This window comes from Orbicella franksi, chromosome 15 (assembly GCF_964199315.1).
Source record: "Orbicella franksi chromosome 15, jaOrbFran1.1, whole genome shotgun sequence".
In the NCBI taxonomy this organism is placed as follows: Eukaryota; Metazoa; Cnidaria; class Anthozoa; order Scleractinia; family Merulinidae; genus Orbicella; species Orbicella franksi.
Window position 1 is genome coordinate 430,185 of NC_138159.1, and position 14,388 is coordinate 444,572.

The 14,388-nt window shown below is 37.7% G+C and overlaps 1 protein-coding gene across 1 annotated transcript; it reads right to left on the reverse strand.

The window, feature by feature from the left end:
- Positions 1-9,554: 9,554 nt before the first annotated feature.
- LOC145470212 (uncharacterized) lies at positions 9,555-13,543 on the reverse strand. Its single transcript, XM_081454044.1, has 4 exons — positions 13,335-13,543; positions 12,352-12,477; positions 10,260-11,819; positions 9,555-9,945 (listed from the first exon to the last, which is right to left on the reverse strand). The coding sequence occupies exons 1-4, from the start codon at positions 13,438-13,440 to the stop codon at positions 9,587-9,589; spliced, it is 2,151 nt and encodes a 716-aa protein (XP_081310170.1). The 5' UTR covers positions 13,441-13,543; the 3' UTR covers positions 9,555-9,586.
- Between the last annotated feature and the right edge of the window lie 845 nt (positions 13,544-14,388).

Consider the following 14,388-nt stretch of genomic DNA (forward strand, 5'->3'; position numbering starts at 1 on the left):
CTGAGTTTATTCCGAAGCTCGGGTAAAATATTTAATCGTAAAGTAAGAAACATAAATAACGTCTTACTAATATACACCGATTCTGGAATATAAGGGTACCATATCTCAAACGTTTTCTTGAATGGAAATTTTGCATTTGAAAATAGTACAGCAAAGCAGGCAAGTGTTTAGTGGTGGTAGTGATACTGTAAAGTTTAACGCGACGTTCCTAGTTTAATTTAATTATAGTTGTTGTCTATGTTTAAAGATATCCCTTTCACGTTTCACGAATTTTGTATTTCCATTGATTGAGTGGCTATATGTACTCGTTAAAACAAAATTATTAGTTAGAATGCATAAGACCCATCTCAAAAAGGATCCATCGAAGCCATAGTCAAGTTCGCTACCGTGTGAAATAGTTTGCGTGATTCATGATAAAGTACTAGTGCTATTGAAAAAACAAACAGACTGGTCTATAAATAAAATGAGTTATAAAATCTTGTTTGAACTTGTTGTCTTGGATTTATTTCAATTCTTTACCTTCCAAGAGTTATTGGGAATGCATAGAATAAAAAATTAGTCGGAAATAATAACAATTGCGCAATGATTAACAGTTGAATAATTAAGTGAGATATGCGTCAAAGTGACCTCACGGAAAATTCTCTCAACGAAACAGTTTTTACGGACCACCTGTAATTTTTTCCAGGCGAGTAGAATAAAGAACCTGCTTTTATTTGCTTATATTTATTTACTTAACTGTAATATAACAGACAGCATTTGACAAGTTCAAAGTTTGCTCATATTAGCCTTATCACTTTAGGTCCGTAAATGGTTCAGCTTCCGAAGGTTAACTATTTTGTACGAAAAAACATTTTTAAACAAAATTTAGTCCCGAGTAAAGTTTAAGAGATTCCCCACAAACTGTATAAAGGACATGTTAAGAAAACGTTTGGTATGTCCATACGAGTATGTTAAACATGTGCCAAATTTCAAGTCTCATGGCCGCCGCTGAAGGCCCTGTGGCCGAATTTTCAAGTTTTGCAAATTTTGAAGAAAAGAAAAGGAAATCGAACCTTTTGATGTCATTTCCGAAAACAGTTAACCAAATAGGTTCTTTTTGTCAAATAAGAAAAAATTCGTTATTTCGCTTCTGTCGGCCGATTCTGGATATTTTCGGATTTACGCTCTTAAATAGTTTAACGTTAATTTTCACTAAACAAGATCCACGAGTTCGCTTCCTTTACCTTTGAAAGCATCTTGAGATCCTATCAAGTATACAGCAGCGTGGTCGAGTGGTTAGGGCGCCTAACTTGAAATCCGGAGGTCGCGGGTTCAAGTCCCGCTCTGACCACTTAGCTGGAGTTGTTTCTCGGCAGACCCTAGTTCAACTCCTCGGTCATGCTTGTAATCAGCCAACTGGTCTGCCTCCCGCCGGTTGGGATTTTTAAAGCCTATTACGTTTAGTTGATATATTTGTTTCTTTCATTTAAAGTGGCATGCCTGTGAACTAGCTAAGTGTAGCTAAGCGCATTGACCACTATTAACAACAACAACACACATTTAACACAGCTTTACGGTTAATTTATAAGTTGTTTCTGGGTATGCCAAATAGCCTTGCACTAAGTCCACCGCTAGATTTGTCAGAAAACAATCTTATTTGTATATGAATTAAATATAAAGCTTACAGAAGACGTAAAAATATCACGGGACCTATTTCTTGTTACGAGCGGAGATTTTCGAAGAACATTGAAGCCTTCCCGAAACCTCCTTTGGTAAGCTGGCACCCCTCGGAAAGGACCTTGCATAAAACTCGTTGACTTTCAGCAAACAGCCAATTTGGTGCTGTAAAACTCCCTAAGTCACCTCCTCCCATAGGACACCGCTCTTGGTTTGACAAAGCAAGTGAACTCGACAAGTTTGACTCTGATGTATTTCCAAGTTTTTTTGCTTTGGCTTATGAAAACGCCTCATTTTCCTCTGCGACATTTCAAGCCAGGTTTTGGATTTCAAGAAAGCCTTTTTCTTTTCGTCTCAAAAACTTTGAAAAGGAGCTTGAGGATGAAACTGGGGGAAGGTTATGATCTAATGGCATATTCTTAAAAGCATCAGTGCCTCGCGCGCGCCTCACGCTCGCAATTGCTTCCAGTTATGTCTTGTTTTGCCGCTTCTGTAGACGGATCATGGACTCTTACGGCAGTCATATGACATTGAGGGAACGAAAAAGTCAAATTCATGTAGATAAAGTTTTGGAAAGCTGGTTTAATTAGAATTAGTGATCGCACGGCTTGGCTAGAGAAGGTCTTCATCAGTATAGATTTGACACATGTATCAAGTGTTCAGTTTTAAAAGCAAACAAAACTCGGTGGAAGAAAACATACTTCATGTAACCGTATTTATCACACAGACCGACGTGTCACTTCAAAAGACCACATTCTTTTATCGCGCAGCACCTCTAGAATGCTAGAGCCCCAGGTTTCTTTACAATGGATGATCATGAATGCATGATGGTCAAAACAAATTTCGATTAAATCTGCCGTTGGCGTTTTTTAAAATATCTTCAAAATGAAATAATTTAGACCTTATTCAGTGTGCCGAGATTAAGAAGGATCAAAATTTTGCCATGATTTATCCAATTCATTCCGCGGCTCTCGACAGCAAAATTACATCTACAGACAAACACGTGAAGCTGTTTTGTTACTTTGAAAGGCGACTTTGTGATCGTGTCCTAAAATAGTTTTATAGACTAAATATCTAGACAATGTAAGAATGTACAGTAAAAACAAACTTACCACCAATGAGAAAGAGGCCAAGAGCAAACAGGTATCTTTCCATTGCTGCAAAGAGAGAGTCTTCACAAAGAATGATAGACTGGTGACAAACAAGACCAACTGTTGATCACCAAAGACCTCGGCTACTTTATCACTGTCTGTTGCTGACACTGAGGTCAGTAGGATATTTACATAACCCAAGAGATATCATAACACAAATACTCCCAAATTCAAGATTGTAAATGTTTAGGAGAAAATGTTTTTGATCTGCAGACAATGTATCGCCCCTATCGAGATAAGAATTTAATTTCTTTATACCTCTCCAAGGAAAGAATCTGGCAATTCAATTATTGAATGTTTAAGTTAACTGACTCAGCGGTGTTTGTAACTACGCTTGAATGACATGGCAGGGGTCGTTATGGCTACCTGTGGAGTGTGACAATATTCGACATGACCCAAAAAATATAAAACTTAAAAGTGTTTAAATGTTTCTAAATAGAGGTAAGTTGTTTAGTTTAGTGTAATCGCGCCTGCTTAACCTAAGCTCTTTGCTATGTATCAGGAGAATTCGACTGCAAAAATCAGTAAACCTGAGCATAATATGAAGTCTTTTTAGACGGTTCAAAGTCACTCTCTGCGCGATAAGTGAATGCTATTTATGCAGCTGTACTAGAAGAATCTATAGAAAAACAAACTGTTAAAAGCTGTTTCGCATCAACTAATTAGAAGCAAATCCATTTTGAGCTATTGTCCACGCTTTAATGAAAAAACAAACATGTTTTTGTGATCGTATTTTTTCGAGTCTTTCTGATGATCGTTCACTGTTTGGACGAGTGCTGCTGTATTGTTGTGATGCTATATACCAGTTCAACCCTAGTCTTTTCAGCACGTTTTTCCCTGGTGCTAACCAGATGTTTCTCAGCACTCCTTTATTAATTGGTATTGTTTACCCTGTGGCGTTCATTACGTACATGGCTGTTTTAGTTTAATTAGGAGTTGAATGTATAATTTTTTCCCGTTGCCTCTATTACGTAAGAAATGCATATTTTGTAAAAGAAATAGTAGATTTCACCAAACTTGTACATTCGTAAGTGCTTGTGTCACGTCCACGAATATTGCAGTAAAACTATATTGTTTTGGATTGGTAGGACGTAAAACCAATATGCAGTAGTCCTGAGTACTTATTCTTCTGGCAGTTGCTGGTTGTCAATTACAATTTGCACGAGAAACATTTAAACCTGCTTTCAGGGGTGGATTTTGTTGAATCTTTGCTTGGCGGAAAACGGCATCACGAACGTCATTAGAGCTAACGTATCCATGCTGGTTATTACAGCTCCCGCTCCTTCTGAAAGTTATCCCTTCTGCTTAATGGTCCTTGATTATTCCTATAAGTGCTTCCTTAATTATTACTAAACGCAGTTTAAGTCTGATGTAAACGTTAGATACTGGATTAAGTAACTAGATGATCTAAAACTAATAAAATGGGATTTATAGAATTAGCAAGTTGGCCTTTGAACTGTAAGAATACGTTAGCTCTAAATAGAAACTATTGGAAGATTCTAGCTGGTGATTAGTGACTGTTTCAGACACCCCTCGTCTAGCCAGTTGAGATCAGCTAATTGATCTCAATGAATCTTATCACACTAGGCATCTCTCGTAAACAGGCACAGAGGTCGTTTTTTGTGTGTCTGCTTTGACAAGTTTCATAATTATTTCTAGAAACAATAGAACACCTTCAAGTCTTAAAGAAGACAAATTTCCACAGCTTCCATTGCCATCTTCGTTTACGATCAACAATACAGGGTTGAAGATGGCTATCTTTAAAATATGACAATTTAGTATAAATCTACTTGCGCTCTATCACAAATGCTGTTCTCTGATTGGCTACGCTACTCACTATCTGTTCTGTTGCAGATAGTGAGGGCGTTACCAAGGGTCTAACAAAATCATGGCCGCTTCTTTTCGTTTTCGAAGTGTCTGTGAAGAGGATTTAGATAAAGTTTTGAACGACTAGTAGATTTTTGACTAAAACAATTAGATTATTTGCTATCGATTTCTGGGCGTGATAGTTGACGAAGGCACAGCCAGCCCTCGTCAACTATCGCGTGATAGAAGTCGGAAGCTCATAATCTAATTGTTTAATAGAATTAAACAGAAAAGGGCCATAATGGCAAGACAGTAAAGTAAAGGATAATTATGTGAGAACTAAAACTCTCTGTATAGTTACATGCACATATGTATGCATTCTTGGCTGTTATATTCTTAGTCTGCATTTCACTGAAATGGCAAAGACGGTGGAAAAAGTAGAAACATTACCTGTCTTCTTAAAAGATACAATACAACATAACAAGCTACCATGCATACCAGTTATGCGACACGTTTGAGTAGTATATAATGAAATATCTCACTAGTCACTTGTATTTTCCACGTCATACACACAAACCTTAAGGCTTGTGTGTGTAACGTGGATATTGCGTGGTATCACCACTCATATTCGAAAGCGTGACATAGCTATTTTATACCATGCCTTAGAAAAGCCCACACTCTCGATGCAACATACGCGCAGGGCACGATGGGACGGTTGGGTGCAAGTCGTGATACAAAGGCTTTCTGGAGTTCTGAAAAATACAATAACTTTATTGATACTCCTCTGTTGGGGCTTTTCAGTGACAGTGAATACAATTTAAAAAAGTAATGTTAAAAAAATCAAAAAAATAGGGTTAAAAGTCAAAGTTGTATAGAGTGATATTTCTTCGCAAGATTTCAATATCGGGCTGAGTCCTAGGGAGTTCGGGTTTCTTACTGAACCAAAACAGGAAGAACTTAATATTTGCCAGGATTCATGAAGCATAAAGTTTGCGATTCTAGGAGTCTCGTTCTATAAAAAAATTCAGGCTTGAACGGGATTCGAACAAATGTGAATTAAGAGTCTAGAATAAATAAAGCATTGTATTGTATCGAACCCATGACCTCTGCGATACCGGTGCAGTGCCCTACCAACTGAATCTTTTTCCGGCTTATATTTCACAACTGCTTAAGTTGTGTATTTAACTGCGATGCTCAATCATGTCTTCATCTCTTTCTCCGCAGTTCAAATATATGATCTTTCAAATATTCACTTGCTACGAGAGGATAGTTCAGAAGAATAGCACACTACATCTCCCAAGGAAATCCATTTTATACCACGTGATCACGCCATACGCAAACAACGTTTGTTTACACCATGAAAATTCTACTTTGTTAAATCTGCCATTTTATTTTACATTGAGTAGAAACAAATTAACAGATCTTACACAACCTTATAGTTATACCAGTTTTGATTTGTTTCTTACATTACAATTCTGTTTAAGCTTGTCTATGTTTAATCAGTGTTACTACTATTATCTAAAAGTATTATAATTATATAAAAACATCGATGTCCGAATCTTTTTCGGCTTAATATTATAACTTTTTTCCATCGATAACCTTTCTAAATCTGTTGTATACATATATATTTACATTTACTAAGAATAAGAGAGAAAGTTTCTTTGAAATGAGTCTTTACAATTTGATATTTTCTTTAAAAGAAAGAAAAAGAGGAACCAGACATCTTAAACTATTCATTCAAAGCTTTCATCTGTTATAATCACTGAAGCTTGGTACTCGATCCGGTCCTTTTCGCAAGGTTTTGTGATTCAAAAATGTTCAATAGCGTATTCTCTCCCACGTTTGTCGGGCTAGGCTTTTAATGTCACGAAACTGTTTCTTAAAACCCGCCCTGTAGTTAGAATTGAACAGAATGTACAACAAAGGGTTAACAACAGGGAATGTCAACACGGGGAATCCCAGATATTGTTTTCGTTTGATATCAATGTCAGGAAAATGGTAAGTGAGGGTTTTATACACAATGTAAGGAATAAAACCTAACGTGAAAATAAAGGTCAAGAGCAAAAGAAAAGCTACGATCCTTCTCTTCTCATTTGCTTCTTGTTTTGTTTCAACCGTTTCAGAGCATATTGTATTGTCCCAACACATTCCCTTCACAATAGACAGATAGCTTATAGACGTTATGGCTACATTAATGACAAAAAAGAACTCAAGTACACCAAAATATATAGTCTTTGATGTTTCACCAAAACTGAAACAACATACAGGTCTCGAATCTTTGTAGCACACTCTTTTAAAGATTAAATGAGGAAGGGAAAATAGTAGGGCTGTGCAGAACCACAGACCTGCGATCACGTGCCATATATAATCCCTGTTGATTCGTAAGCGAGTGCTCATTGGTTTAAACAGAGCCATGTATCGTTCGAATGCAATCAAGGTAAATGTAAGAGCTTGAACCGCACTAAAAATTTCGTCTCTGCCTATTTTACAAATTATTTCATTAAGAATTTCGGGTTTTCCAGGGCCTCTGAAAAAATACGGCAGCTGCCAAAGGACTACGAAGATATCTGCTAAGGCTATGTTACACAGTAAAATATTGGTGGTGCTTTGCATAGAAGTAGTTCGTTTTACTATTAGAATGACGATTGCGTTCAAGGGAATACCGACGACGTTAATAAAGATAACAAATAAAGATATCAAATCCATTGTTCAATGACAACTGAGTGTTTGATAGATCGGTACTTCCACAGCACCAATTTATGCCAATATATCTGTGGCAAGGCTTTGCATTCTGCTTCTTCTTTGTTCTGAGGCCAGGAGAACGTCCTGGATTTAATCTGTCAGAAAAAGAAGCGACTAAAGCAACATTTATACCATCACCTATCTTGCATCACCCGAATCTCTCCATACACGTCTCCGATGTGGTGTAAGATGATTGTAGTTCACTATTGTGGCTTCGAATTGTGATCTCAAACAGGAAAAAAATTGGAATTACACTCGTCTCCTTGTGAGTATATGAAACTCTTTTACAGCTGCCGTGGCAAAGCGAGATTGATCTGCAGAGCTTGACTAAAGCCACTCTTGAAATGTAAATGAAATTCGTGTTTCGTTTCGTTTCAGTTTTCCGAGCAACACACCATTGACAATTCATTATCGCTATTTATAAACAGTAAAGCCGACCGCAGAGGTGAAGATATTAAAAAAGCAAACTTAACAAATGATATTTATGTCAACTTTGAGAAATTACGCTCGGTGTGGCATATTAAAGTAACTTGGAAACAAAAGTTAGAATTTTTATTGAAAATGAATAACATCTCTTGTCAAAACAAAACAGCAGTTTTTAATTAGCAACATCCGGGGTAGGTTACTACTTTGAGGAGGAAATAAAGGATTTTGTTTCTCCTTACTGCTATCTCACTTAAATTAAAATCAGCTTAAAGGATCCAACTACAACACGCATGTAGTCGACCGATGACATCTCGCATGATCACTGAAGTTTAGAATGCAGTACCTCTTGCTACTCTTCGTCAGTCAAGGTAATCAGCTAAGGAAAATAAAACAAAAACTATTTTAACGACAAGGCGTACGATTTGAATATAGTAAATGTACACTGTGCACTGCTGCAGTCAGTTTCACTGTCTAACTCAGGAAGAGAATGGACGGCCACGATTTTGAGACGAGGAGGGATTGGGATGAGTCAAGGGTGCGGCTTGTCCAAACCCCCATTTTGCCTCTTTTTGCGCATAATGCCTTTTTCGTTCAACTTTGCGAGGTTAAAAGCTTGTCAGATCCTAAGAGAAAAGGCCGACTTCAAACAGTGTAATGTACGGATGTTGCCGAGTTACGAAAACAAATTCAGTTGTTAAATAAGAATGAATTCAATGTACTTGTCTAGAAATTCATATTCCTGACGCATGCTTCCAACTATGTGTTCTAATAGAAGTGAGAATTTGTACTCTGCGCCTCTCAGTGGCGGCTTGTAAACTCGAAACGAACAGTTTAGCTGTCTTTGCACTTGTCATGCGAGTCAAGGAATATAATAAAACAAAAAAGATATGTTCCAAGCACATCAATTGCTGTTTACTCACCCAAATTTTGGCAGTTGGCAGCTTTTTTTCTTTTGTCCTGTGAAAAAGCAACTTCTCAGAGTCTTGACCTTTGCAACTACTATAATGGCCGCTAAACCAGTTGCCAAATGTTGCAGTTAAAGTGGCTTCGACGAAGGTAGAGCTCAAACTACAGTTAGAATTAACGTCCTTTTGGTTTAAAGGACAATGCGTGACTCAGTGAGGCAGTATTCTTTCTAGGATTAATTTTGATAGAAATGAACACTGGGAGAGATAAGGGGGTTTGCGAAAGATAAATTTTAATTAAGAAACAGCTGTGAGAAGCTGCGACTCATTCTAAATTTGAAAACAAAAGTCAACAGCATCCATAATTGATTGCATCTCGGAAGCAAGCTTGTATGAATGGTAGGTTAATTGAAAATAACAAATTTTGAGCATCAGGGTTTTCGCTTTCGTGCAAAATTAGTTGAAATTGCGTCGTCTTATTGAATCTGCTTCATATTAATAAGTCCTTCTTGGATATTAGTAAGTGTTAGGTACAGCTGATAAATATGTACTACTGATATGAAGCCTTGATGTGAAGTTCTGATCTTCTCTTTTAATGACCGCTTTTCAAAAAATTGTGGCAATTAAAGTTTCAGTGTTGCCGGAGTGCAACTAACTAATCAGTTCCTTTGGCAAACTGCAATTATTTATTTATGGGTTTTCCTCTATTTTTACGCTTCTTTCTCTGATATATTGGATTTATTCCTCACTTAATGACGCAGCTGAAAACGTTTTGCGCATGCTTGTCAAAGTCACTAGCTGTCTTCATTATGTAAATCAATAATGGTGAATAAATACAAGTTATTTGTTTTCAATTTGTACTCGCAGAGATTGGAAGCCTTATTAATTGTGGCTCCTCAACTAGGATTTCCAAAATGCAAATAGCTCTGTTTGTGTCCCATGATTAGATGTTTTGTTTTTCAACTTGAAATTTTGATATCTCCCATCATGCAGCGCGACGGTTATGTTACCATCGCCTTGTCCACCTTCTTCCAAGTTAACATCCATAGCGTCACTGTCTTTCACTGCATCGATAATGGTGGGCATGTCTGTCTGTCCTGTTTGTAGTTGATTATCGAGAACATTTGTACCCATCATGCCGCTGATTTCTCCTTGTAAATCAGTTAGTGGGAGAACCAAAGCCAAGCAGCAAGCAAAGGACCACTGTGGGTTTTTCCTCCACTCAATGAGGTAACTATATAGGTGGGTGGAGTACTGAGCTAATAATGGTAAAATGTAAATATTTAATTTAAAGGTTTTTACGAAGTTAAGCACGTAATGTGGGCTAGAAACAATTCCAGCCGAAGGTATTTATTTTTTCAGTGTTTGTTCTTAATTTGGTTTGTTCTTTCCTGTTAGCAATGGACTTCCACCACGTTAGGTTTACCGCTTTGAATTCCTCTGTAGTCCTCAATAATTCCCAACAAGAATTTAAACCCTAAATCTGAACCATAAACTTATGGTCTGCATTAGTTTGCTAATGTTTAAAATTTATTTATTAAATAATTGCCGAAAAAGAACGAGCTGTTCTTACCAATAACTTGGCCGATAACTAAGGTATTTGCTCCAAGTACCAATATCTTGAACAAGACGGCATCTACATACGCGTTACTAGAGGTGGAAATGTTCTCTGCGGGAATTCTACTGACAGCTCCAATTCCCAAGTTGACGACTGTAACGGCAAGGGATGTAGCCATCATTCTGTTCTCGGCCACGTCTTGTATGGGTCTGTTCCAAGAGAAGAGCATTCCATACATCCCGGCCATGATCCATGCCAAGCCAATGTAGGACCTGCTCTCCTGTCCCACAAGAATCAAGCCAGATGTAAGGATTAATTTACGAGACATCTCCACCAGTTCCCAATACCACAAACGAGGTTTATAATTTTCAAAAAGAAACCGTAGTGCGGTAATTGTCTCCATGTTAGAGTCTGAATCCTGTGATGCATCGGTCTCATTTGGGGCTGCAATCATTCTTCGTTGTCTCCAGAGGGCGAGGAATGAAGCGGCAGGGAGGGCAATGACGTAGACAACAGAGATGTACGCCACAATAAGCAACTGGTTGTATCTTGTCATTGCGCACTGTACGCGGTAATCAGCTTTCAAGTAACTGAGGCACGCCTCTTCTTCGTCATCTCGACATATTTTGCGGCATGTTAGTGGCAGAACATTAGCTGTCTTTGAACATGTGCTCAGGTAAGTTACGTAAAGAAAGAAAAACAAATTCTTGTAAATAAGTTCCTTGGTCTGGGACAATTTTCTTAACCTTTCTTCTTCCTCTAAGCGTGAATTTCGTAAGAAGACTTTGAAAACTCCGTAAGCGACTCTCGAAATACCAATAAGGGCGGCATTAACTGCCATTGTCGTAAATAGGTTTCCAAAGGCATCCACGTGCAATCCTGGATTAAGGCAGTCAATAGGTGCCACTTGAAGAACATTCATCTGAAGAATTTCTGAGTACTTGCCGATGACTTGCAGAGAATCTGGCCATTTTATGTACGAGAACGTTTCTAGTAATCCATAAGTGACTTGATAAAAGCCAATCACGATCTTCAGTTTGGAAAAGAACGTGTCAAGAAGAGAGCGTCCTTCGGTCTTTCTAACCTTTTTCTTGCTTGTCCACACTATAACTGCCACGATTATCAAAAAACTGGAAGCAATAAGTGACAATTGTCCCACCATCCACTTCTTAGACGGACATTCTTTGCACGTTTGCAATTGCTTATAGTGTCCAGAGCTGCAAACTCCACAGAGTGGGCCTTCATACCCTTTGTCACAAGGGGAATCCAAACCACCTTTGCAAGACCCTTCTATTGGGCACTTATAAGACGTTGGTATGGGAAAAGGGTACTGTATGCTAAAATCGTCTAATGCTGGTGAAGATGCCAACAGATTTTTAATGAAATATTTGTAACGATCTTTGTATGTCTCGTTCCGCCATTCCCACCAATAACCAGATTTCAAAAAGGCATAATCATCTTTACATCCAAGTCCTCCTTGTCCACATTTGTGGCATTTTTCAAACATATGGGTTCGATAAAATCCTTTCAAGCATTTACAAGCACGGAACCCAGCAAAGAAGTCGGTTTCAGTTCCTAGAAAATGTAAAAAGCCACATTATATCATTATTACTCAACTTACATTAACAAATTTAAGCTTTTTACGAGACTCTCATATAACGGTAGACTGCGACAAGATATGTTTCCCCATTTCCCTGCCTGGTTAGAATTGCCGGCGATTACCCAATCGTACTTGATATTGTGTTTCTAGCTTCTTCGTGCCTCCGATCAAGATCTGTTACTTATTCGTAGTTTTGAATTTTTTCTACTACGTAAATAGAGAAAATAACATATTCACTTCCAACGCTGGATTTTAAAAATTACTGAGCTCGATTGTAGTGACCCATACAAAACATGATCGATTGGTCAGGAATTGAATAGTTTCTTCAGTTTAGGTCCAAATTCGAGCGAATCTCTATCGCTCGAGTACCCAAAGAAATGTGACTTTCGACGCAGTTAGTTATGTTTATGTGTAGAAATCTCGGTTTAATATCTGGTAATGTATTACAATAAAAGGATAACATGTCTGAAGAATGGAACCAGTAATAGAGGCGTGTTTGATGTTTACCTTCAGGACAAGATTTGCAATCTTGCTTTTGCGTTCCAGGTGCTTGATCAAATGATACGAATGATCCCGTCGGACATCTTTTGCAGCTTTCAGCCACGTACCCGACAGCATCAGAGTAAAATCCTCCTACGGAAACAAAGCGTATTTAGGTTTATTGTACAACTTTCGAAGTTTATCTGGAATAGTGTTTTTCGATTAACCTATTCACCTTTGTACACTAGTCTAGCTGATAGGGTATTCAAAAAAATATGTTATATGTAATATATCAAACACGAAAGCCAGTGCTTGACCACATTTCCAAACACCGAGAAGAGAGTTGAAAATATGACGCGTAAGGGAGTATTTTTTAAGGAACTTCGAGGTGTTTGGAAATGTCGTCAAACACTGACTTGAGTGTGTGATATATCTTCACAATAAAAACTAAAACTAAGGAGAAAACGGAGAATTAAAATCGTAAAAATCTATGCTAATTAAGATCAGATATCCAAACACCGTCACGGTCATAATTTCCCTTGTTTAAACTTGATAAAGTATTAATGAGTTTCTGAAATTGCTGTCAGATTGACTTTAAATAAACTTTATTGGAAATGTAGTAAAAAAACAAAAGCAAGAAAAGAAGAAAGAGAGGATAATAATACCCAAAAGGGAAAGCGCGCACGCGACGCGAGTACCCACGCGAGGCGCTTCCCAGAATAAACAGAAGCCACAGAAGTGGAAAAATCTTTGTTGCTCCTCACTTGTCAGCAATTAATTCCCCCGCATTTTAGAACATTCTCTAAGACATAACTGTCCGAAAACTCGTACTTAACTAAGGTAATGCGATAAAGTGCTTTGACTAAGTTAGGCTGGGAACATACATGCTTCTCTGTTCAGTCGTACTATCCCCATAGACTCTTAGCTCAAGCCAAATAAGGACATTGGCTGCCATATTGGCATACATGTAATAAATACTGCATATTGAATGAACAGTGCCATACATGTACCTGCTGGGCATTTTGTACACCCTTGTGTTCCTTTAGAGGATGAGTTTGAAAATGTCCCTACGGGACATGGAAGAAATTTATCTAACGATGGGTCGTTTTCAGGCATTTGTCGGAATCCCGAGGCCAAGAGAGCAGCAATAAAGGCTCTGTTACTTGAAATATCAGGATCAGTGACGTTGACAGCTTCTGCCTTAGAATCCAGAGGGTTCCTTGAATAAAATAATTCTCTGTGTTAGAGAGACTCAACATAACACTATTCATCCACGGAGATATGAAATTTATACAGTTCTAACGATGAATACCAACTGAACTGATTGGCTTATAGACAATTTATATTTATTTCAACATTTTTTCATATATTTATAATGCACAATTAGATTTCCGAGATATCCTTTAGCTACTTAAATTCGTATAATTTTAACCTGTATTTAGATTTTTAGGTAGTCTGTCAGAGTATGTGGTCTTCTTCTCTTTTACTGACCATCCTTACAGCATTTCTGTATTGTTGGTTGCCATTGAAGTGTAATAAATAGATCAATAAATAAATCAATTCAAAGAACAGCTAATTTTCCGTGTTGACAGACACTGGTGGGATCAAACCCTTGATTTGCGCAGTTGGAGGAGCAAAATTCTAATGGTACATCACTCATTATACTCGATATCTCTTTTAGAAATGTTTGATGTCCAGGAAAAATATTGACGATCGTATGGAAATCATCGAATCAGACGATGAACATCCTTCGTTTTCGGTGTACTTAATGGCAATAATAGATTTGCTGAGAATGTGTCTCAGAATCAACGTTTGATTCCGAACCCACATAATGCGTAAATCTACATTGTCAGTTTACTAACAGGTATATCGAGCAGCGTTGCGTGTCACCAGAGAAATACTTCAAAGTTCCAATTGTTCTATTCTTTATAATGCTGTGAAAAAAGGACAAATCAGAATTAGCAATAGGCCACGTTCGATATATTATAATTCTAACATGGCTCCGAGCCTTTTCAGGTCAAAATTGCAAATTTGTTTTATCCTTCGTCCCTCAATTCCCAAAAG